This window comes from Neomonachus schauinslandi, chromosome 7, assembly GCF_002201575.2.
Source record: "Neomonachus schauinslandi chromosome 7, ASM220157v2, whole genome shotgun sequence".
NCBI lineage: Eukaryota > Metazoa > Chordata > Mammalia > Carnivora > Phocidae > Neomonachus > Neomonachus schauinslandi.
In genome coordinates, this window is record NC_058409.1 from 108070258 (window position 1) to 108095696 (window position 25439).

General features: G+C 37.7%; 1 protein-coding gene across 2 annotated transcripts in view; it reads right to left on the reverse strand.

Moving 5' to 3' along the window:
- Positions 1-526: 526 nt before the first annotated feature.
- Positions 527-25439, reverse strand: part of G3BP1 (G3BP stress granule assembly factor 1) — a 32216-nt gene continuing 7303 nt past the window's right edge. For both annotated transcript variants that reach the window (XM_021701039.2, XM_021701048.2), the window contains exons 2-12: positions 20009-20121; positions 15382-15463; positions 14765-14938; positions 12251-12341; positions 10542-10635; positions 9123-9324; positions 7784-7885; positions 7241-7352; positions 6909-7037; positions 5973-6082; positions 527-2606 (exon numbers count right to left, since the gene is read on the reverse strand). In XM_021701039.2, coding sequence (XP_021556714.1) covers positions 2400-2606; positions 5973-6082; positions 6909-7037; positions 7241-7352; positions 7784-7885; positions 9123-9324; positions 10542-10635; positions 12251-12341; positions 14765-14938; positions 15382-15463; positions 20009-20103 — 1398 coding nt within the window. In that variant the 5' untranslated portion in view covers positions 20104-20121 and the 3' untranslated portion in view covers positions 527-2399. The remainder of the gene's footprint in view (positions 2607-5972; positions 6083-6908; positions 7038-7240; positions 7353-7783; positions 7886-9122; positions 9325-10541; positions 10636-12250; positions 12342-14764; positions 14939-15381; positions 15464-20008; positions 20122-25439) is intronic.

Here is a 25439-nt window from a genome sequence, read left to right on the forward strand (position 1 = left end):
GAGTCCTGGGATCGAGTCCCGCATCCGGCGCCCTGCTGAGCAGGGAGTCTGCTTCTCCCTCTGACCCTCCCCTCTCTCATGTGCGCACCTTCTCTCACTCATTCTCTCTCAAATAAATAAAATAAAATAAAATAAAAATCACACATGGGTACAAATAAAGTCCCTGCAGTAGATGTTACTATTAATTCCTGAAAGAGATTTCTATTTGCTAATTCATTTATCTGAGGCTATTTTTCAAAGGATTGAGTCTTTACTCCAGTTGTCCTCACCCACCCCTCCCCTCCATCCTCCATGTATTATAGGGAATGAGGAATATGATCTCAATGGCGTTTGCTTTATTTTTATAGACCATATGACATTGTTGGCCCTACCCACTAAATACCAGATGTGGTGTCTCCTCTTCCCTCCTCCCCAAGTCTCACCCATTTCCAAATGTCCTCTAGGATGTATTAACAGCCGGGTTGAGAATCACGGCATCCAGTTGGTGCCCTTAAACTACGGAGTAGGAAAAATGCCTAGTGAAATGTATGGATTAACATTTACTTGTGAAAAATGATTTCTAGGTTATCCATAATTTATGACCTTACAGTTACTACAACTTAATATTTTTTTTCAAAAACAACTCCAGCTAAGTTTTTTTATTTCCACCACAGGCTTAATATAAGCTACAAAAGTACAAGTTGAATGTCTTCCAATTATCGCTGGCCTGGGCCAAATGAAGTGGTTACCAAATAGTTATTTAAGCTGACCCAAAAACAGCCATGCGACTCAGTTACATTTCTTTATGAAGGAGATGTTGCCAATTTTCAAATATTTCAGGTACTGAGGACCAATAATATCGAACTTCATTTTAAGACTACACCCTTCAGCAATCCTTGAGTTTCCCAGTAACAGCAAAACAAACATTCCTATTCCTACTCATATACTATCCTCAAACAGTCCTAATGATGAACACTGTTAAGAAAATAAATAAGTTAAATTTGACAACCTCGTTGCCCTTCAATTAGTATGACAACTTATCACACAAAGGCTTGCTTCACAAATGTGTAAACAAAACCTTCACCCATCTCACACACGGCACTCAAAAAATTAACATACTATGTAAAACGAATATTAGTCTATACTGCCAGATTAAATTTTCTTCCAGAAATATTTTAATAAAAATTGGCCATTTCCAAGAAACACCCACTGCATGCCCATCAATAAAAGAGAACCATAACAAAATAGAAAATTTACCATATGGCTATGATTTAAAGAAAAAAAAAAAAAACGGGCAGACACTCAAGCACAAAGTCCAATATTAAAGTCATATTCCTTTTTATGGGCTATGATTAGGATTCCGAATATTTACCGAAATAAAACTTAATACAAATGCTGGACTACTTAGGTCAAAGGACCTCTCATAGAAGCGTATCTGTCCTTAAAGGCATTCCAGTTTGAGACTCAATTTTAAGAATAAGGCGTAACAAATGAACAGAAGACATACCAGGTAAAAGAGGGATTCTTCAGTTCCCAACATACTCTACACCTGGATAAAACAAATCTAGACTTTTTTTTTTTTTTCTTTAAACAACTGCCAAGGCTGGAATCAAAGATAAATAGAAGGCACAACAGTTTTGCTCTGGTTTTGTGTTATTTGGATTTTGGGGTTTCTTTGTTTTTGGGTTTTGTTTTTTTTACAAATACAAATTAAACATGAAAAAACTACTTCAAAAGAAATCTAGATCAGTTGCATTCTAGACATTTAAAACCTTTCTCACAATTTAAATGGTAAAAACAGGTTTATAATTGTTTTGTGATCACATATTAAAAGAAAAAAAAAAAAAAAACTCTACTAACACCTTTTATTTTAACCATACCAGCAAGAATCAAAACTGTCAATTTTTCCAATGGCAATTTCTACACACCAGAAGATAGTCATGACTCTCAAAGAAGAAACAATTTGGATTTTTCCTGCCTTCAAAATGTTTATCAAATCCTGTGTTTCTCACAGGCTTTTGAAACACATAGAAAATAAGAAATATTCCAATGAATGAAACATACCAAATGTCAGTAATAAGCAAGACACATTCCTTTGGGGAAACGGCTGTTAAAAAAAATCCAGTCTGTATATGCAAAAGTAAAGCAAGGAAATTCAGTCTTTTTCTCTTCTTTAAAAATCTGTTTTTCCTAAAATATCATTCCACAAAATTGGAAGTGAAGGACTAAAAGGTGAGGAGAGGGAAGGGCGGGAAAGGGAGCACACATAATTAACACAAAAAGTAAAATTGTACAAACTTAAGCAGTTTATAATAAACTAGGGTCAAACTCCAGGATACCAAACGCTGGTGTAAGAAATTCACCATTCTGCAGGAGCTAGGAGATTTGTACTGCTGCGTGAAGATCAACTGAAGAGCAATTCACTGCCTTGGAGCAATTCCCCTTCCCACTCCAAATCCTGGTTTCTGCACCATGCCTCCACGGGGAGGGCCTCTCATTCCACCACCCAGCCCACCTCGAGGGCCTCCAGGTCCCCGCAGGCGGTTATCTCGACGGTCCCCTTCCCGGGCAGCTCGGGTCTTCTTCTCTTCCACATTCAGACGGACCTCACCTCTGAACATGATGGGCTGCAGGAATCAAGGTAAGCAGACTTACACAGTGCTTATGTGCTTATGGGCTTCCAACTACCAAATATCAAGAAAGCTATTACGGAGAACCAGCAGCTTACAAATCAGCTATGTTCTCAGTTCAGTTTTTATTTCCAACTCAGAACACGTAATTCTCCCAATTAACAAATACATGCAAAGGCGGGAGGAGTTAGGTATGCAAGCTAGTTCAAAAAAAGACAATTTACAACACGGCAGCACAAGTAACTCTCGTACTTCTTAGAGCAAATCTTACTTTCCCATAGAATTACATTATTGAATATAAAAAAGAATTGCCACCTTCCCCATGGATTTGAAGGCTTAGAATAATCTTCCATCATCACCTAATGTGGAAAGACTGTGCTGCACATTATTTATGCAAAGTACATATCCATCTCAAAAACATCATTAATTCCATCTAAACAAAACTGTAACAAAATGCTATTTGCCTTAACAAAATTTTGGAAAATACTGAAGATAATAAAGATAACAAAGCTCAGCAAAGGAAAACAAGATATATCCTACGTCTTGGGCCTGCCTTTTAGTCCAACAGATCTAAAGTAGAAAATAAAGGGTTACTCGAGATTACAATGAATTCAATTTATGCTCCTCACTGGCACGCACTGGTTTTCTAAGTGACATATTTTTTAAAAGTAAATATCTAACAGTGCTTACTATGGAGAGAAGTGTTCTGTATACTTCACACCTATTATCTCATTTAACATTCACAACCATATGAGGGCTGTCATTACACCTACTTGAGAGACCAGCAAACTAAGGGCCAGGAAGGTTAAGGAACTAACCCACAGGTCACAACATAATGAACAATGGAAGCAGAATGTAAATGAAGGCATCCTGACAGGCAAGTATACACTTTAAACCACAGGTGCCCCAGAAAGGCCTCTTTAGAACTCTACCTGTAACATATTTAAAATTTTGATTAGGGGTGCCTGGGTGGCTCAGTCAGTTAAGCATCTGCCTTCTGCTCAGGTCATGATACTGGTGTCCTGGGATTGAGCCCTGCATCAGGCTCCCTACTCAATGGGGAGCCTGCTTCTCCCTCTCCCCTCCCCCTGCACTCTCCTCTCTCCCACTCCCGCTCACTCTCTCAAATAAATAAAATCTTTAAAAAAACAAAAACAAAAAATAAAATTCTGATTAAATGTATATTTGTATTTGTACATTCGTAAGTACATTAACACTAAAATATTAAAAATCTGTTTAAATTTTAATATTCACACTATATAAACCTCTTCAAACACATTAATCTGAAGCTCTGTTCCAGGCAATATTCTACATACAATGAAAAAAACAACACCATATTAAACTCTGAAAGGTAAGGAGAGAGGTTGGGGCTGGGTATGTTTTAAAAGGTAGTAACTGAAGACATCTCTGAGGAGTTATCACAAGGGTAAAAGTAATTTGAATGAGAAAAATGTACCAAACATATAGCTCCTTTCTGAGAAAATTTTATTTCAAAATATTCTTAAGCATAAAGATGCCACAGGGCGCCTGGGTGGCTCAGTCGTTAAGCGTCTGCCTTCGGCTCAGGTCATGATCCCGGAGTCCTGGGATCGAGCCCCACATCGGGCTCCCTGCTCAGCGGGAAGCCTGCTTCTCCCTCTCCCACTCCCCCTGCTTGTGTTCCTGTTCTCGCTGTCTCTCTCTGTCATATAAATAAATAAAATCTTTAAAAAAAATAAAAATAAAAAAAATAAAGATGCCACAGCTTATCCAGGTGCATTAAATGAAACAAACTCCTTACCTTGGACAATTAAGAAGCCAGTTATCAGGTCTGACCTCTTTTGGCCCACTGGGAATATCAGACCCTCTAAGGATCAATTCAAGCCTGCACCAAAAATGCTGGCCACTGGATCTTTTTTGCATGCTGAATGATGGATTTATGCACAAAGCCTATGCGACATTTCTAGGTTCAGTATTCTGTGGCTATGCTAAGGTAAGCCACAGTTCTCTCCTCATTTCTAAGTGTTTTGCAGGAGATGCTTCATAAAAAGTGGTCAAATAGTTTGAAAGATTAAATACACATTTGCAGATTAAGGCTCATATAATGTTAGAACCACAACATTAAATTTTACAGTATAGCCATCAACACTGCGAAGAACATCAGAGATTCTATAGAACCTCTGGGAAATAATGATCTACAACATTTCTATTTCATGGTTAATAAAATGTACATAGTTTTAATCTGCAGAGACTGAAAGATTAGTTGTTGCCAAGGGCTGGGGAGAGAAGATATGGGAAAGGACTGCTTAATGGATAAATGGTTTACTTTTGATAAAAATGTTTTGTAGCGGGCGCCTGGATGGCTCAGTTGGTTAAGCGACTGCCTTCAGCTCCCAGTTCATCTCCTAAACCAGGTCATGATCCCAGGGTCCTGGGATCGAGTCCCGCATCGGGCTCCCTGCTCTGCAGGGAGCCTGCTTCTCCCTCTCCCACTCCCCCTGCTTGTGTTCCCTCTCTCGCTGTGTCTCTCTCTGTCAAATAAATAAATAAAATCTTTAAAAAAAAAAAAAAAAGTTTTGTAGCAAGACAGGTGATGGTTGCACAACATGTATTAAAAGCCACTAAATTTTACACCTTAAAATGGTTAACTTTATGTTATGTGAATTTCACCTCAATTTTTTTTAAAAAGTGGGATTTTTAAACTCCCACACCCATCTCAGTAAATAAATATTTACACTTTTGTTCTTCTCTACTATTACTACTAAAAAGTGATTTTTTTTTTTTTTTGCTAATGAAAGATGTAGGGGAAGGGAAGGGTTCCTTAAGAAATACAAAGTAGTAAGATTCCAATTCTACAAAATCCCTCTTATGATTAAAAAGTATTGTTAAGAAGCGATCTGTTAATAAAAGTGGTTCCAGGCAGGGTGACTCCAAACCTAGACAACTTATAGAATAAAAGGAGAAGCTCCTCATAGTTAGACCCAGATAACAGCCATATATCAAAACTGCCTGGGGAAAATTGACTTTTAAGTTATCTCAGCTAAAAGTTAACATTGTAGTTCATCTCCTAAACCAGAACCACCCCCCCCCCGCAAGGAAAGAAATCTGCATAAATTTCAGTGCATTGGTAACTATTAGTTATTTCATCTCTTCACAAATTCAATGGCTCCAAAATTAAGATATTTAGCCACAAGTTTTGTTAAACTCCCAGGCAAGTCTTTTAACAGTAATGGCCAATCACCATGGAATATATTACCCAAACATGTTGGAATCAACTGTACTTTACTTAGAAGACATAGTTTTAAGGATGAGTACATTCAAAGATCCAAGATACTCTTTGTTTAAAAAAAAAAAAAAAAAAAATCAAGATGAAAAACTGCTTACCCGGTTGCTAAGGACCTTCTGAACAGGCTCAGAATCATCAAACACAACAAAACCAAAATTGGGTAATTTCCCGCCGCTGTTAATGCGTAGCTCCACCACATTCCCATAACCTGCAAGCGAAACGCAGACTCTCAAATAACTGATTAGAACATTTCCTTTAAATATTACATACACACTATCCACTGATAGCCACTACTCACATGTGGATACAGACCACTTGAAGTGTGGCAATTCCGAAACAAGAAGTGCCATTAAGTGTAATACAAACTGGACTTCAAAAACTTTTAGTACAGAAAAACATAAAATCTCTCTCATTTTTACATGCTGAAATGATGTTTTAGATACATTGGGTTAAATAAAATATTAAAATTAAATTCAGATTTCTTTTTAACTTTTTAAAATGTAACCACTAAAAAAAATAAAATGTGGGGCGCCTGGGTGGCTCAGTTGGTTAAGCGACTGCCTTCGGCTCAGGTCATGATCCTGGAGTCCCTGGATCGAATCCCGCATCGGGCTCCCTGCTCGGCGGGAAGTCTGCTTCTCCCTCTGCCGCTCCCCACTCTCATTCTCTCTCTCAAATAAACAAATAAAATCTTTAAAAAAAAAAAAAAAAAATGTGGCCACTAGAAAACTTAAAATTATGTATGTGGCCCATCTATTTCTATTGGACAACACTGCGGATGAATCTAGTGTTTAAAACTCAACCTACTTGGGTACCTGGGTGGCTCAGTCAGTTAAGCATCTGCCTTCGGCTCCGGTCATGATCCCAGGGTCCTGGGATCGAGTCCCGCATTGGGCTCCCTCCTCTGCAGGGAATCTGCTTCTCCCTCTGCCTGCCCCCACTCTTTCTCACAATCCCCCCTCTTGTTCTTGCTCTTAAATCTTTAAAAAAAAAAAAAAAATGTATAAATTAAAAATACATAAAACTCAACCTACTTTGAAAAAAATCTTTAAGCTCCGATTTGTCCACTTCGTGTGGCAGATTGCCAATGAAAAGTTGGTGACTATCAGGGTGTCTCACAATTCTTCGGGGTTCAACATCACCTTGCTCACCAGCCTCACGGACTTAAACAAAAACAGCAATGAAAGACAGAGAAAGACATTTTTCAGTGACTATTTCATTCAATAATTTTTTTCTCCACCCCTAAACCCAGGTAATTCCCCCAGCTCCAGAATTTTTTAAAGTAGAAAATATCAACCACCCCTAAGACACAAGCTCTCACCTCAAATTCCCCCAAACTAGACAAGTCACCCTTCTGAGCTCTTACTTGGTCTAGGTCCCCTCTGGGGAGGAATATTTATTCGTTGTTCTCGCACTCTTTGATCCCTCTGAGGCCTCTGCGGTGGAATCTGAGACTCAGGCTTAGACTCCGGACGAGGCTGAAAAATTTATAAGTCAACGTCTGTGTAAAAACAAAGCAAGCTGACCTTTTTTCTTGTAAAGTTTCTTAGCTGACAATAAGGTTTAAAAGAGAAAATGACAGGGGTGCCTGGGTGGCTGTCGGCTGAGCATCCGACTCTTGGTTTCAGTTCAGGTCATGATCTTAGGGTCCTGGGATTGAGCCCGATGTGGGGCTCTGCAGTCAGTGCAGAGTGGGCTTGTCCCTGTTCCTCCCCTCGCGCACAAGTGCACGCTCATGCTCTCTCTCAAATAAATAAAAGAGAAAATGACAATTCTCTCACAAAAGAAATTATTAAAAACCACCTCTTCTCTACTCTATGTACCAGCTCCCACATTCTCTAAACCTATGTGAAACCAAATTACATGAAATACAAGCAAATGGGCCTAATATACAAGCTTAGAAACTCACCTGTGAAGCTGGTACTTTAACAACATGAGGTGGTATCCCAGTAACTGGAACAGCTCCACTGGGTGGAAGGTTCTTACTGGTCACAGATGCCCAAGAAAATGTCTAAGGGAACAACATTAATTGATTACCCATATAAAAACAATATAAAAGCTATTAGTTCTTCATTTCTTGTACATATGAATCACATTTTCACAGGTAGAATGGAGTTACTTTGTAAGTATCTCGAGATTCCTTTTCTCCCCCTACTTACAAAATTTAGTACTAAAATTCCCTAGAACTAGTCATCAAGTACAGCAAAATATGAAAAGTTTAGTCCTAAGAAGCTCGTTTCACTCAATTTCAAGTTTGTGAATCAAAGAAAATTCCTCCAAAACCAGCTCTTCCTCCTATGATTCCAACTGATGGCACAAACATCAATTCAATGACAAACTTTAGAATTACCTTGAACACCTTTTTAATCCATATCAAATTTACCAAATCTTGCTATTTACCTCGTTATCTTCACTGCCACAACCTTCATCCCAGGTTATCAGTATTTATCTCCAGGACTACTACAATAGCCACCTAATTAGTCATTCCTTCCCAATCCAGCCAACCTACTTTTCTACGGGCAAGCTGAAGTCATTTCACATTTCTCTTTCTTATTCACCTCATTACTGCCAGAGAGAGACCAAGAACACTATCGGTTTAACCAATAGTTCCCATACCTAGAACAATGCCTCACACAGAAGCACCTGAATTAACTATTAGATAAATGACATAAGAACCCTGACCCCATAAATAAAGCATTAAAACATATTCCTTCACAAATGTAAAGGTTCTATGATTTCAGTTAACATCACCCTGATGAGACTCAGGACTAACTGAAAAGCTTCAAACTTTTGAAATCAAGTATTCTAAATAAAAAAGTAGCTATATTTCATAGTTTGTTTCTACTTCTACTGTAAAGTTATCCTCAATTAGATTTCAGGAAAAAAGCAGGAGTAAGTCTATTGTGCCATGATGTTTTTCAAAAAGATACATTCTCTCTTATTGGTTCTAACAAGCATGTCATAATTTGAAACAAAATATTTAAAAAATGAGGGGTTATTAATATGGTGATAAAGTAACACCTGAAATTTCTGGTCTAATAAAAAGTATTCAAGTTTCCTTGGGAGAGGAGGAAAGTTACTTTTATAAAACAATATTCATCTTACTTATCTGAGGGATGGCTCAATATGTAAGAAATTTCCCTGAACCAAAAAAGTACCTACAAAAATCAATGTAACAATAATAAAGGAGAAGAGAGATTTTTAAAAATCAACCAGAAATAGAGTAAGAAGAAAGACATGTTGCATACCCTCAAGTCTTCCTGTACTGTCTGAGCTATGTCCGTAGGTGCTGGGGAAGAACTCTTCTGAGCATCCTCAGGGGCAGTTTCTTCCGATACTGGCTCAGACTTTTCCTCTTGGATTTCAGATACAGGTTCTTGCTCTGGTTCTGGTTCAGGATCTGGCTCCGGTTCAGCAACAGGTTCCTCTAAATGTTCTTCTAAGTCATTGCTTTCACAGGAAAATTAGAGAAATATCATTCTGACTCTACTGATTTAGCAAGAAATTCCCAAGTATTTATTAACTATAGAAACCTGAACCAAAAAATAGCTCTCCAAAAAAAATCTAGGAATTCCATATCTGAATATTAAAAAAAGACAATTTTTTAGAAGAGCACTCGATGAGCAAATCTTAACTACAATCAGATTTGCTAAATTCTGATAAGCAAATACATCAAAATAGATCAAAATGAATCAAATCATGGTTTGTTATAATCCCAAAACTCTCACAATTTACCTACCACACATAACAAAAGACTAATAGGCTGTGCGTAAGGGGAAAAAGAGTTTTTTAATGGATATAGTTTTAGTTTTGAGAGATGAGAAGTTCTAGAGATCTGGTTGCATAACTATGTGCATATAATTAAACATTACTACACAATGCACTTAAAAATGGTTAAGAAGGTAAATTTTATATTATGAAATTTTTACCATCAAAAAAGCCTCTCATAATAAATCACAATTTTAGAGGAAAAAAAGACATTACTTATGATTCAGAATACTAGCTCTTAAAACTTCCACATAAATCACAAGGAGTGTTTGTTAATGTTGCAGTTTTCCCCCCTGAAATTCTAATTTGGCATGTCTGTGATGGGACAATAGATTTTCAACCAGCAACCCAGATGAGTAAATGTGGTTAGTCCATCACCACACCTTGAGAAATAAATACATGAAAATATCCTTTAAGCATTAAATACTAACACCAACGGTTTCATATCACATGGCAACAAGTAAATATTCATTTCTATTCCTATCAAACATTTTTGTTCTGGATGCAGAGGAAAAAACACAGCTTAAGACAGTCACACATTTGTTGTCTGAGTTACTTATTGAAATTAACTGCTATTTAATTCATGTCTGAATTTCTATCAATTTATGCCTGATCTTTAAATAAGTCCTTGAACATATTTATTTCCCCCCAAAGCACTTAATGCAATGCCTTGATATATTAAATACTTGATAAGAGATCCCAAAATCTATTTTTCACTTATTGCCAAGCAAGTTATTTTTCTTAGCTCAGTGATATCAAAAGCAAAACCTTTCTTCTAGGAAATTACTGTTATATTCTGAAATAATTCTGAGAGAATATGACTGCCCTCCAACAAAGGGAAAGACGAGACAACCTAAATTCTCATGCAGCTCTGGACAGATGAACAAAGCTTTTCTTACCTGACAGTCTGATCATAGAAAGTTCCAGAATCATCAGGTACCACCTCAGGTGTCTGCTGTCTTTCTTCAGGTTCCTCTACCTCTTCCTCAGATTCTATATAAAAAAACAAATTTCAAGTAATTCGTGCTTATTTAATTCTCAAATACACATGACCCTTGAACAAGAGGGTTTGAACTGTGCAGGTCCACTTATATGCAGATTTTTCTTGATAAATACAGTACAGTACCATAAATATATTTTCTCTTCCTTAGAGTTTTAATAGTATTTCCTTTTCTCTAGCTTCCCTTAAGAATATATAATACATACAACATACAAAATATGTGTTAATTGACCGTTTATGTTATCAGTAAAGTTTCCAGTCAACAGGAGACTATTAGTAGTTAAGTTTTTGTAGAGTCAAAAGTTAAATGGGGATTTTCGGGGGGGGGTGTGGAAGTGGCAGTGCCCCTAACCCCCATGTTGTTCAAAGGTCAGCTTTATATTCACTTTCACAGTGCTCATCATGATCAACAAAGTAATGAGGTGGGTGGAGGAATGGGTTAAATACGTGTTGGGGATTAAAAGGTGTTCTTGTGATGAGCACTAGGTGTTGTATGGAAGTATGGAATCACTGTATCTTACACACGAAACTAAAAAAAAAAAAGAAGTAATGAAATAAGCACACACACATATATATATAGATAAAGCACAGCAAATTGGTAATATCATGGCAAAGGCTTTAAGGACAGAATTAAGGCTTAATTATAGTGTTTGGGCTGAGAACATGGGAGTCTGAGGTCATACTGTCCATAATCCAATGCAGGCTCTACCACCTAACTAGATATACAGTATCAGGTGAATTACTTCTCTGCATCTCAGTGCCCTAATCCATTAAATAAGAATAGTACTTAAAGTACTTATCTATAAACCTGTTGTATTACACAATAAATATAAAGCACTTAGAATCATTTCAGCCATACAGAAAACACTAATAAACTGATTATTATTAGTGTTTAGAGGCAATTCATCATGGGTTTCTCACGTATCTGCACATCTTACAACTAAGGCAATGGCTACCCTTTGTTTCAAACTATCTTTTAAGAACACTTATACAGCAAACAGCCTCAGAAAAACAGTGTCTCCCTCTAGAGCAAAGGGCAGGTATGTTTACTGCCCATTATAAAAGATTTTGATTCCTTAAACTTAGGGTTCCACTCCTATAATGCACCCTACTCCAATGCAGGTATCATCTGGACTTCATGGTGTCCCGTGGAAATTGTGGCAAAAATGTTTAACACTGTTGCAGTGAGTATACCTACTACTGACTTAGGAGTTTCAGGTCTTCCATGAAATAGGCTAACCTATTAGCTCCATGTAGGTTAAAAACACAGACCCTTCCTCCGTCTTGACAATTAGAAGTTATTAATGAAGAATATAGAGTATAATAAAAACATTCAATGGGGCGCCTGGGTGGCTCAATCGTTGAGCATCTGCCTTCGGCTCAGGTCATGGTCCCAGGGTCCTGGGATCAAGCCCCACATGCGGCTCCCTGCTCGGCAGGAAGCCTGCTTCTCCCTCTCCCACTCCCCCTGCTTGTGTTCCCTCTCTCGCTGTGTCTCTCCCTGTCAAATAAATAAATAACATCTTAAAAAAATTTTTTTTCAAGAAACCCATACTGTCTTCAAGTCAACCTGATGCCATCAAAAAAAAATTTAGACAAGTAACTTACCCTCCTGAGGCTCAGTGACAAAGCCACCGAAGACCTCATCTTGGTATCTGAAGATATCATTGTGAACGTAGAACTTATTTGCAACAGAGCCCTGCAATGCCAACAAAAACTTTTCATTTATTCAGCAGACTTTGAAAAAGCCAAGTCACCCTTCACCAGTGGTTCTCAACTAAGGAAAATACTGCACCACCAGAAGACATCTGGCAGTGTCTGGAGAGATTTCAGTTTTCACATGGGGGAGTGCAACTGAAACTACTGAGAAAAGGGCAGGGATGCTGCTAAACATCCCACAATGCACAGAACAGCTAGCCACAAAAAAATTATTCAGCCCAAAATGTTAATAACACCAAGGATGAAAAACCCTGCTCTACATTATAGCCATTAAAAACTACACTCAAATATATTGCTTCCTTAAAATACCAGCAGATGGACACCCAAACACTGGTAAAGCTCTAAGTATGTAAGATGCCACACACCTCAAATCATTTTTTGAACAATAAAAACGTAATACCAACTGCAGTGGGTATTTAAAATTCCCTTAATCTGTGTCCAACAATATTGATATAAGCACTCAACGGTGGTAGAGCTGAAAACGTTTGCCCACACTAGGTAGAAGACACACCAGAATATAAATCCAACTATGTTATTAACTAGTTATTCAGTTACTAATACTGTCTCATCTATTTAAAAAAAAAAAAAAATACCACCTCACAGCTTTGAGTATTAGTATTTGCTTTGAAACAGTTCATGTAAAAATGTATCATACTAAGGTAATGTTAGATTCTTCCTCTTTAATGGGAAAAGGAACTTTAAGCAAACTGGAAATAACTGGTAATCATATCCTACATGATTCTTTGTATAGTTAGAACTCCATCAAGTTTTATACTACAGATAATCTAAGCCATCCTCTAAAACTCATAACTAAAATGAAACCTGTAATTTTTCTAACAGTAAAAGGATAGGGGTTTTAGATTCATCATTCTGGACAGAAAATTATCTTAGGGGTAATGCTAAAGAAAACATCTAATCGCTACTGAGCCACTTCCATCCACATGCTTATGCAGATAGGCGTCCTGACTCTGTTCAGTCTGCACCAGTCAGAAAGACAGTACAAATATAATTATTCAACATAGGGGTGCCTGGGTGGCTCTGTCGTTGAGCGTCTGCCTTCGGCTCGGGTCATGATCCCAGGGTCCTGGGATCGAGCCCCACATCGGGCTCCCTGCTCTGCGGGAAGCCTGCTTCTCCCTCTCCCACTCCCCCTGCTTGTGTTCCCTCTCTCGCTGTGTCTCTCTCTGTCAAAAAATAAATAAAATCTTTAAAAAATAATAATAATTATTCAACATAAACCTGTGGCCCTCTCATGACGAGCATGGTAACTAAAAAGAACCAGGGCTCCTTGAAGAAACCGCAGATACCAGAACGGGGGCTGGGGCTAGAGCAGGGAAAGTCCAAGATGAGCCTGAAACATCTTGTTCCACAAAAGTTATAAAGTGCTCCCCTCGCCAAAAACAAACAACAGAAGCCAGCCTGAAGGAGCTCAGACTTAAGAGATCTGGGACATTTTAGACATTAAGTTAATTAGTGGGTTAAATCCATTAAATAAACAAACACTCCACAAATAACAGCAGACAGAAGGCAGAGTGCTTTACTGTAAAATGCCAACTAATGAATACCAAATGATAGAAATAGATAATCACCATTTATAACCATTAGAGTAGCAGCTGACTCCAGCAAGAACGATGCTAAAACTAGCACACAAAAGTTTGATGAAGAACAAGATATTTGCATAGTCTCAAGGATAACAACCACAATTTACTAATAAGAAAAATAAAAATGCTAACTTCACAGCAGCAAAACATGGTGACCATCACCTTAAGCAAGTAATCAATTGTTAACATCACTGATAGGACTAAATGACATCTAGTGCCTTCCTAATATAACCTAAATCCGATCATAAAGAAATATCAGACAATTCAAACTGAGGTATTCTACAAAGTACTTTGTGCTCCTCAAAAATGTCAATATCGTGAAAAACAAAAAATTAAAGAATTATTGCACGTTTAAGGAGACTGAGGAGACAGGACAGCTATATTATATTATGTGTAATCCTGGATTGAATCTTGGACCAGGAAAAGAAAAAATACCATAAAGGATTATTATTGGGACAATCACCAAAATTTAAATATGGGCTACAGATTGCTAACTGTATTAACATCAATACTTCCTAAATTTGATAACTGTACTGTGGTTATGAAAGAGTACTCCTTACACTTAGGAAAAGTATCTAAGGATGACTAGGCATGATTGTCTCCAACATATTTTCAAATGGTTTTGAATTAAAATGACAGGTAAACACAAAAAGAATTACAAACATATAGGCAAGTGTTGGCAGTGGTTCCAGGTAAGGAGTATGAATTACTGTATTATTATTACAACTTTTAAGTTTGAAATTTCAAAATGAATAGTTTCTAAAAAGATATGCATAACTTTTCATTGTTTCTTTTTTCATACCTCTGGAGCAAGGACAAATGTCTGCATGAATCTCCTCAAAGCCTGGTTGTTATTAGAGAGCAACCCCATCACCTGGACCACTACACCATCATTCAGAGTGGCATGAGCATCAACATGGCGAATCTTAGTGTGACAATTGGTAAAGTTTTGTGACATCACTTTCCTATGGATCTCCTAAGGAATCAAGGCAAGAGTTAATGACGTAAAATTTACAAAATCTCCAACAACAAAGAACTTCCTAATACAACACAAGTAGAGATAATCTCCATGTTTAAATCACAAACTACACAGCCCCTACTCTAATTTGCCTTAGAACAGTTTATTCCCAATGACCACCCTGAACTTTTTTAAATTGTCCTGAATTGACAGACCTAAAAAATGTTTACAGTAAATGAATGATACCCATGCTAAAACAAATTACATCCTGAACAAAAGAACCTTAAGCTTTTCAATGGCTATCATATTTACCAAATCGTTATGAATACCAAAATTTCTAAAAAAGAAATTAAAAAATTTGATCTTTAAATATCAGTAAATCTACCAAATATGTATCTGCCTCAATTGTATGGGTTATTTTCTAACTGCCTAAGAACCTACAGAAAACTTGAGATGCTTACTTTCTGTCCATAGACCGCATCTGCTGGCTTTCCATTTGAATCCAACCCCCCATGGACATAAGAAGAGTTCTTTCCATAAAATCTGAAAAACAGAGAGATAATTTACTTGTCAGTTTCAAGTAGCCTAAGACTAGATACTTGCTTTTTCATGTTTGGTACCCACGTGCCTCACTGACAGACTCCTGGAAGCAAGAATGGGTTTGCTTTTTCATTTCTGTATGCCATCATAGATCGACCCCCTTCATGTCACTCAATATTTGCTGAATGGAAATAGATTTGGTCAATTAGGCAGAACACTTTAGTTTACAAGACATAAGTAAGCTCCAGATTTCAGAGCAGGATGACTGTGTTGGGAAAAATCCTGTAGTTCATGTCAGGAAGGCTACTTAGAATGAAACAGAAGTTCCTGTTTTCACTCTAGAAAAAACAGGCATTTTTGATATAGATAAGGACACCTGTACCCTCCCACAGGCTTGGAGAGTCCAATCCTTCTATATATCTGAGAATGCATATGAAGGGTTTCCACTAAAAACCCAGTAACTGGGGCACCTCGGTGGCTTAGTTATTTAAGTCCGACTCTTGATCTCAGCTGAGGTCTTGATCTCAGGGTCCTGAGAGTTCAAGCCCCACGTGGGGCTCCATGCTGGGCACGGAACCTACTTAAAATAAAACTCAGTAACTCAAGCAGGTGAAGTTTAAGAGTAACTTTTAATAATTTCTGCTGATGCATTAAGAGCTTCAAATTTTAATTCCCCATAGCTTTAATTCATCTATATCCTCAATTGTTTTGTTTTCATTTTAATACTGGATCAGGAAAACCTGATACAGGCACAAAGTACCCCAATGCAGAGATTGACTGCTATTAGAATTTCTTGATAACTATACTACCGGTATACAACTTTTCACAAATGAACCCATACACGTCATTCGACACTCTGATTCTGCCTGCACCCCCGAAAGTGTACCCTGCAAATTTTAAAGTTATTAAAAGGCTGCATGTCAGCCAGTGAATCAGTTCACTCCTGGCTAATCCACTTTTCATTACAGGCATACCTCAGAGACATTTCAAGTTTGGTACCAGACCAGCACAATAAAGAGAATATTGCAATAAACAGTCAAAGAGATTTTTTTGGTTTTCCAGTGCATATAAAAGTTATGTCTACACTATACTTTATTAAGTGTGCAATAGTACTTCTATAAAGTGTGCCTACCTTAATTTAAAAAACACTTTATTGCTAAACAATGCTAACCATCACCTGAGCTTTCAGTGAGTCCTAATCTTTTTGCTAGTGGAGGGTCTTACCTCAATGTGGATGGCTGCTGACTGATCAAGGTGGTGGATGCAGAAGGCTGGGGTGGCTGTGCCAATTTCTTAAAGACAACAATGAAGTTTTCCCCCATCAACTGACTCATCTTTTCACTAACAATTTTGCTATAACATATAATGCTGTTTACAGCATTTTACCCACAGAACTTCTTTCAAAACTCGGAGTTAATCCTCTCAGTTAACCCTGATACTGCTTTAACAACTCAGTCTATGTAATATCCTATCATGTTGTCATTTCAACAATCTCCACAGCGTCTTCACCAGTAGATTCCATTTCAAGAAACCACTTTCTTTGCTCATCCATAAGCAATTCCTCATCTGTTAAAGTCTTATCATAAGATTGCAGCACTTCTCCACTTCTCATTCTAGATCTCTTGCTATTCCTACCTCATCTGCAGTTACTTCCCCCACTGAAGTTTTAAACCCCTCAAAATCATCCATGGGGGCTAGAATCAACTTCTTAACTCCTGTTCACCTTGATAGTTTGACATCGTCCCATGAATCGCTCCTAATAATATCAGGCAGTTTCATCTACAATGAAAATCTATTATGTAGTGTAGCCACCTTCATTAATTATCTTAGCTAATTCTTCTCAAGAACTTGCTGCAGCTTCCACATCAACACCTGCTGATTCACCTTGCACTTTTATTTTACGGAGACAGCTTCTTCCCTTAAAACCTCATGAACCAACGTCTGCTAGCTTCAAACTCTACTGCCGCAGCTGCTTCACATCTGTCAGCCTTCAAAGAACTGAAGAGTGAGGGCCTTGCTCTGGGTTAGGCTTTGGCTTAATGGAATGTTGTGGCTTGTTCAATCCTCAAACTACTCAAACTTTCTCCATATCCACAATAAAGCTGCTCTGCTTTCTTATAACTCGTGTGTTCATTCGAGTAGCACTTTTAATTTCAAAAACTTTTCCTTTGCGCTCAGAACTTAGCTAACTGGCCCAAGAGGCCTAGCTTTTGGTCCATTCCAGCTTTCAACATTCCCTCCTCATTAAGCTTACTTCTAGCTTTTGATGTGAAGAAGAGACATGGGACTCCTCCTTTCACTTAACAGGTAAAAGCCATTATAAGGTTAAATAACTGGCCTAATTTCACTATTGTTGTGTCTCAGGGAATAGGGAGATGGGGTACAGCCATTGGTGGAGGAGTCAGAAAACACAAAACATTTACTGAACATTAAGTTCACGGTCTTATATGGATGGGCATGAGACCCGATATAACTATAACAATAACAAAGATCACTGATCATAGATTACCATTAACAAATATAGTAATGGAAAAGTTTGAAATATTTTGAGAATTACCAAAATGTGACAAAGTGAGCAAATACTGTTGGAAAAATGGCACCAATAAACTTGCTCCGTGTTAAGATTGCCACAAACCTATAATTTGCAAAAAATATCTGCAAAGCATCATAAAGCAAAACAAAATGAGATATGCCTGTATATCTAAGCTGCACTTCAGAGATAAAATGTGAAAAAATAGCAATATTGACAAGAAACATTAATTTAGTTATCTTTCAACTCCTGCTCCTTTTCAAATTCTAAACTTCTCTAACCTCTGAGGGCATAGAATCAAATTTTGACATAAAAAACAAAAATAATAAGAAAAAAGGAAGAGGGCTGAAAACCCGTTCGGGCACCTGGGTGGCTCAGTCGGTTAAGCGACTGCCTTCAGCTCAGGTCATGATCCTGGAGTCCCAGGATCGAGTCCCGCATCGGGCTCCCTGCTCAACATGTGTCTCTCTCTCTCTCTCATTCTCTCTCCCTCAAATAAATAAAATCTTTAAAAAAAGAAAACCTGTTCAATCACTTAATAGTCATGCCAACACCAGCAAATTTTTAACCCCTTACCATCTTTATCTGCAAAATAAAGTTATCCTAACAATGCCTTACTAAAAAGGTTTTTGTAAAGATCAATAGGAAACAGGTGAAACTGTTTGGAAAATTGTAAAGCCTTAAAAAAAAATATACGAGGTATTTTCCATTTTCAGAGCAAGGACTCAAAACAAATTTATAAATTTTCTTTTGCACCCAATAAGCATGTAATATCCAATATGCAAGCTGGTCAAAGTATAGAGGAAAAGAGTCTGGTCCAGCAAATACACATTTTAGAATCTCTAAGAGATACTCTAGGAGTGCCTGTGGTGGCGCAGTCAGTAAACGTCCCAACTCTTGGTTCCAGCTCAGTTGGGGTGATGTCAGGGTCATGAAATCGAGCCCAGTTCCACACTCAGCACGGAGTCTGCTTAGGACTCTCTCTCCCCCTGCCCCTGCATGCACACGCAGGCTCTCGCTCGCTAATAAAAAAAAAAAACTTAAAATATTATTCTAACAAGTCCACATAAATATATTTATAGTTCTGTATAACACAGGACTGTTTGTAAGAGCAAATGAAGCAACCAACAAAAATTCATCAGTAGGGATTAAAGTATGCTACATCTCTAAAATAAAAACTGTGTGAATGTGGATACTAAAATTAATGTGATACATGTAGTACCCTTAAAGAGGATCCCAGATTACCAAGTAAAAAAGCTAAAAGACAGTAGGTAAAAAATGTTTGCATATACAGAGAACAATTGTAAAGATGGTTTTTACTAAAGCTTTCCATGTTTATTTCATAAACTCAATTTAAAAGCCTATACCATTTCCACTGAAGTTTCCCCAATGTTTAAAAGCACAACACCACAAAAATATTATTACGGGAATAGTCTTCAACACATTTTTTTTTTTTTAAGATTTTATTTATTCACTTGAGACACAGAGATAGAGAGAGAGAGAGCACATGAGCAGAGGGAGAGGCAGAGGGAGAGGGAGAGGGAGAAACCTTCCCGCTGAGCAAGGAGCCCGTTGTGGGGCTCGATCCCAGGACCCTGGGATTACGACCTGAGCTGAAGGCAGACGCTTAACAACTGAGCCACCCAGGCGCCCCCTACTTGTATATTCTACTTAAAATTATAATTTTAGGGACACCTGGGTGGCTCAATTAAGCATTTGACTCTTGATTTCAGCTCAGGTCATGATCTCAGGGTTGTGGGATAGTCCTACCATGGGCTGGACACTCAGCACCTCCCCCTGCTAGCGCCATGTGCATGCGCACGATCTCTCAAATAAATAAATCTTTAAAAATCTTAAAAATAAAATTAAAATTTTAACAGAAATCATTCACTGGTTCTTATGTACCAAGCACTATATGCAACAACCCTACAAGGTGCATGATGCATAAGAGGTTCTAAAGTATTAAGTACCTACGTGCTAAAAAAACTTTAGATGCAGGATAAAAAACGATGTTTTACCTGTGTAGCATGTCTGGGGCCTGGTTCAGCAGCGTGTAATACTGTCTCACAAATTCCCGCCCGACCAGCAGGGGACTAGGCTTCTCCATAACCATTGCTTTGGTCAATTCAACCTGGGGGGAAAAAAGTCAAATATGTTCAACCTGAAATATCAAGTACAAGGGGGAAAAGCAGCAGGGCAGAAAACTGAATCATTCAACTAAAACCAACTCAAAGTAAGACAAGGCACGTCAACAGTTCTTGGTTTTAAAAAATAAAGACCATAAGAACAAATAAACCCCACACAGATCAGGTGAGATTTTTAGTCAAATTTATTGCAAGGAGATGAATTGGGGGGGGGAGGGGACTGCCGATAAAGAATTCATTATTCCCAACAGTCAATTTCTTTAAAATGAATATAAGAACGTCAAAGGTACATATTTCCAGCATGCACCCTATCATAACTTCTCTATTTTTAAACTCAAGAGTGTTCCAGTTCTAAGATTCCCAAACACATTCTTATTTGTGGCAATATTAGATTCAAGGGTGATAAGCTTTGACATACAGGCACATATGATCACATTTTTAGTCAAACTAAATCAGGAAAATTTTTTGTATCTTTAACAGAGAACCACAAAACCTAAAAATTTTAAGCTTACTTTATGATGAAACCAAAAATAATCTGAAAATGGGTGAACTAAACACAATGTTTTTACTCAACAAAATGATCTCAGCACCTCAAAATCATGATGATTTATTTTTTTTAAGAGCTTATTTATTTATTTGACAGAGAGAGACACAGCGAGAGAGGGAACACGAGCAGGGGGAGTGGGAGAGTCTTGGAGAAGCAGGCTTCCCGCCGAGCAGGGATCCCGATGTGGGGCTTGATCCCAGGACCCTGGATCATGACCTGAGCTGAAGGTAGACACTTAACGACTCAGCCACCCAGGTGCCCCAAAATCATGATGATTTAAAGTTAGTATCTTTAGTATCTTTGTGTATTAAGAAAGGCAGCTGGCACACAGTAAGTCCTCAATTACTGTCAGTTATTATCAAAATAAAACTTTTTGGAAAAAATATTTGCCATGAGATAATCCAACTTTTCATTTGAGGAGATAAAATCATCCTGAAGTTAAACATACAGGCAAACGGAGAGACATGAACAGATCAATTACAGTATAAAAGGCCAGAAATTTTATTTCAGTTTCCTCAAAGGATGGGCAAAACAGACTGGTCAATTCTGAACAATTTGTGGAGATTTATTTATCCTTATCTAGTGCATCTGCATTATTCTTCACCAAAACCTAAGAAATTAGTTCAAGGCCGGTCTGTATTTTCTCCAGATTGCAGGCACTAGATCAATAATACCTTCCCAGTCATACTGGAGAGTAGTTTACCTGCAGGTACGGTTAAGAGAGTATCAATAACAAGAATCTGGATCTTAAGTCTTAAACTAATGTACTTAGACTAATGCAGAATGAGAAATTGTTCTCTTTCTTCCGTGGCTCATACTCCAAAAAAAAAACGAATTTCAGATGTTCTTAATGATCCTAAATTTTCCAGAACTTCAAAGTTACAGTTGGACACCAGAAAATATTAACAGTCATCTAGCCTGCAATTTTCAAGTTTTTAATATATCCCATTACTTCATTTAAACCAGAACTGCACTTTTTTATATATTAGTTTCCGTATAAATTTTCCTTTCTTAAAAGGACTTAGCTACGCTCTTCAAAAATCACTAACATCTGGGTGGCTCTGTCGTTAAGCGTCTGCCTTCGGCTCAGGTCATGATCCTGAGGTCCTGGGATCGAGCCCCGCATCGGGCTCCCTGCTCCGCGAGAAGCCTGCTTCTCCCTCTCCCACTCCCCCTGCTTGTGTTCCCTCTCTCACTGTGTCTCTCTCTGTCAAATACATTTTTTTAAAAAATCAAAAAAAAAAAATGCTAAACATTGCACAATTAAAAAAAAGCAATCTTTTAAAGGGAACCTACACAACAGGATAGATAAATCAAAGAAAACAATACACATTAAGTAAACCCCTATTTTTCTATTCTAGTTGCACTCGCTTCTCTTGAGTACTACCTGTTCTTATTTCCCAGTCAATACTACAAATGTCATTATGAGGCCAGTATTATCAACCTAACTGCATTCTCTGATACTGCCAAGTAGTCTCATTATAAGATAAATCACTAAAAATCATTTTACCAAATACTACTTCCTCATCCAATATTCCTATGCAATATAATAAAAATCCTCTAGATTATATATCAAAGGTAAGAAAAATTTTAATCTGTAGACCTCTAGAACTTCTCTTTTCCCTTTCTTCGAGATTACCTATATAATTCAAATTAAAAGAATACAGAAAGATCATTATTGGTTTGATTATACCATTATAAATATTTTATTTCAGGTCCCCCTAAAGCCAAGAAAAAAGTAAACCTAAACATTTATATGCTAAATTGATCTTCATCTCATTTGTGGATTTTTCTTTTTTTAAAGGTTTTATTTATTTGACAGAGAAAGACATAACAAGAGAGGGAACACAAGCAGGGGGAGTGGGAAAAGGAGAAGCAGGCTTCCCGCTGAGCAGGGACCCTGATGCGGGGCTCGATCCCAGGACCCTGGGATCATGACCTGAGCTGAAGGCAGACGCTGAACAACTGAGCCACCCAGGAGCCCCTCATTTGGGGACTTTTCTTAACAGTTATTAATTCTGAAACCAATACTAAAATCCATATCATTTATCAAGTTTCCAATATTTTATTATCTTAATGGTTTAATAGAATTCAATATTTTAGGTTCTCAATTAGCATTTTTAATTTTTTTCCAAATAGATGGTACTTTATTTGGGGTTGAAATTTTCAACTTGAGAAACATGCAATAGCTATGGTGAAACCAAATTTTCAATAGTCTGCTACTCAAGTTATAAGTTTTAATGTCAGTCATCAGCGCTGCCTCAAATACCCTTGCAGCCTCCTAAGGCTTACACTTATACTACAAGCACTTTATGATTCCATTAAAGTAGAAGCTCTGGCTCTTAAAGTCTCTCCTTTTAGCTCTTCTGTAATATGGACCAATGAATTCGAGGGCAAATGGTAGCACTATTTAAAAAGAATATTCCTGTCAAAAAAAATAATAAGATAATCCTGTCAATTAAATATCAATAAAACTGAAAAAGAGTAACATTCCATGTGACTAAATATGTACAGCATTTTATTAAAAAGAAACTATAGGGGCACCTGGGTGGCTCAGTCGTTAAGCATCTGCCTTCAGCTCAAGTCATGATCCCGGGGTCCTGGGATCGAGCCCCACATCGGTCTCCCTTTTCAGCGGGAAGCCTGCTTCTCCCCTCTCCCACTCTGCCCTGTTTGTATTCCCTCTCTCGCTCGCTCTCTCTCTGTCATATAAATAATAAAATAAAAAAATCTTTAAAAATAAAAAAGAAAAATTAAAAAAACTATTGTTTCACTGCTAAAAAAAAAAAAAAGACTGATTTCTAAATTAAAACAGCCAAAAATTTCAAGAATTCTACATTAGTCAAGGTCAGATAAAACATTTTGAAAAAAGAATGCAAGCTTCTTCCTAAATGTTTCTTTAGAGACCATTTCTTATGTAACTTTCTAGCCCCAAAAACTTGTGTCCGACAAAGAATAGAAATATTTTTTTTTCTTTTTTTTTTTTTTTAAAGATTTTATTTCCTGGGGCGCCTGGCTGGCTCAGTCGTTAAGCATCTGCCTTCGGCTCAGGTCATGATCCCAGGACCCTGGGACCATGACCTGAGCAGAAAGCAGAGGCAGACACTTAACGACTGAGCCACCCAGGCGCCCCTAGAAGTAGTTTTCTTTCATTCAACATTCGCACACAAAGATTAGAATTTTATACAAGCAAAAATGGATTTCTGATGATCCATTTGTCAGGTTTTTCAGAAGTTAGATTAAGATAACAGACACAACACTGTTTCTTTAATGACTAAGAAAAGGCCCAAGAGAAAAGTAACCTAAGGTGTTACAAATGAGAAAGTACTTGCCTGAGAGGGAGGTGACTGGAAAGGCCCATAGGGAAACTGGGAGAGGGGGTTGGAGAGGGAGAGGGGTTAGAGAAATGTACATAAAGCTGACCCTTAAATACCCCCCCAACTTAGGGGCAGACACCCATCACACCCACAGTTGAAAATCCATATAACTTTTGACTCCCCAAAAACTTAATACCCTACTGCTGACCAGAAGCCTTACCAGTAACAGTCAAAAGATACATATTTTGTGTATATATTATATACTGTATTCTTACAATAAAGCTAGAGAAATGAAAATATTAAGAAAATCATAAAGAGACAACACATTGCCAGCACCATTCTGTATTATTTAAAAAAAAAAAAAAAAGATCCAGGAGCGCCTGGGTGGCTCAGACATTAAGCATCTGCCTTCGGCTCAGGTCATGATCCCAGGGTCCTGGGATCGAGCCCCACATCGGGCTCCCTGCTTGGCAGGAAGCCTGCTTCTCCCTCTCCCACTCCCCCTGCTTGTGTTCCCTCTCTCGCTGTGTCTCTCTGTCAAATAAATAAATAAAATCTTAAAAAAAAAAAATCCATGTACAAGTGGACCCAGAGTTCAAACTCCTCTTGTTCAAGGGTCAACTGTTTCTCAGGATAATGATTATAAATATACAATAGACTTTTCAAGGTGAATCCTTATATTCTATAATTTCATCATTTGTAAATGATACCTCCAAAATTCTATATAAAAAATGCTTTCAGGGGTGCTTGGGTGGCTCAGTCGGTTAAGCATCCAACTCTTGATTTTGGCTCAGATCATGATCTCAGAGTCGTGAGATCAAGGTCGGCATCAGGCTCCCCACTCAGTGCGGGGTCGCTTGAGATTCTCTCCCTCTGCCCTTCCCCTCCCCCTGCTTGCAAGTGCCTGTGTGCACTCTCCCTAAATAAATAAAATTAAAAAAAGAAAAAGAAATCCTTAAGGAGGGAAAGATACTAAACATTACCTTCAGTTTACCAGTTTTCATTGAACCATCCAAGTCTAAGGCAAATCTAAAACTGAGTGCTCTAGTTTAGAACAGTGAAAAAGTATTTGAGATGCAATAAAAATTTTCTTTAACCAATTCTCACTGTGAAAAATTCTCCCACATCATTCACTTGCTGTGCTCCTGGGGTAGTAACAATCTGTGCCCCCAGTTCTCTCATCTATAAAACTGAAATAACTTAAGAATTGTCTATTAAATAGCAAGCACTGAATGTCAGCTGTTATTACTATTAGTATAATTATTAACTAACTCTAAAGAAAGCATTTCCACATTCCACCCTTCTCTGTACCCAGAAGACTATTTAAGTACTCTGCTAGCAGTACTAAAATATAGGATTCCTGTAAGAATTTGTGTACAGAGTACCTTGGATTATAGAAGCCCAAGCACTTAATGTAACACTAACTTTTCAGAGAACTTCT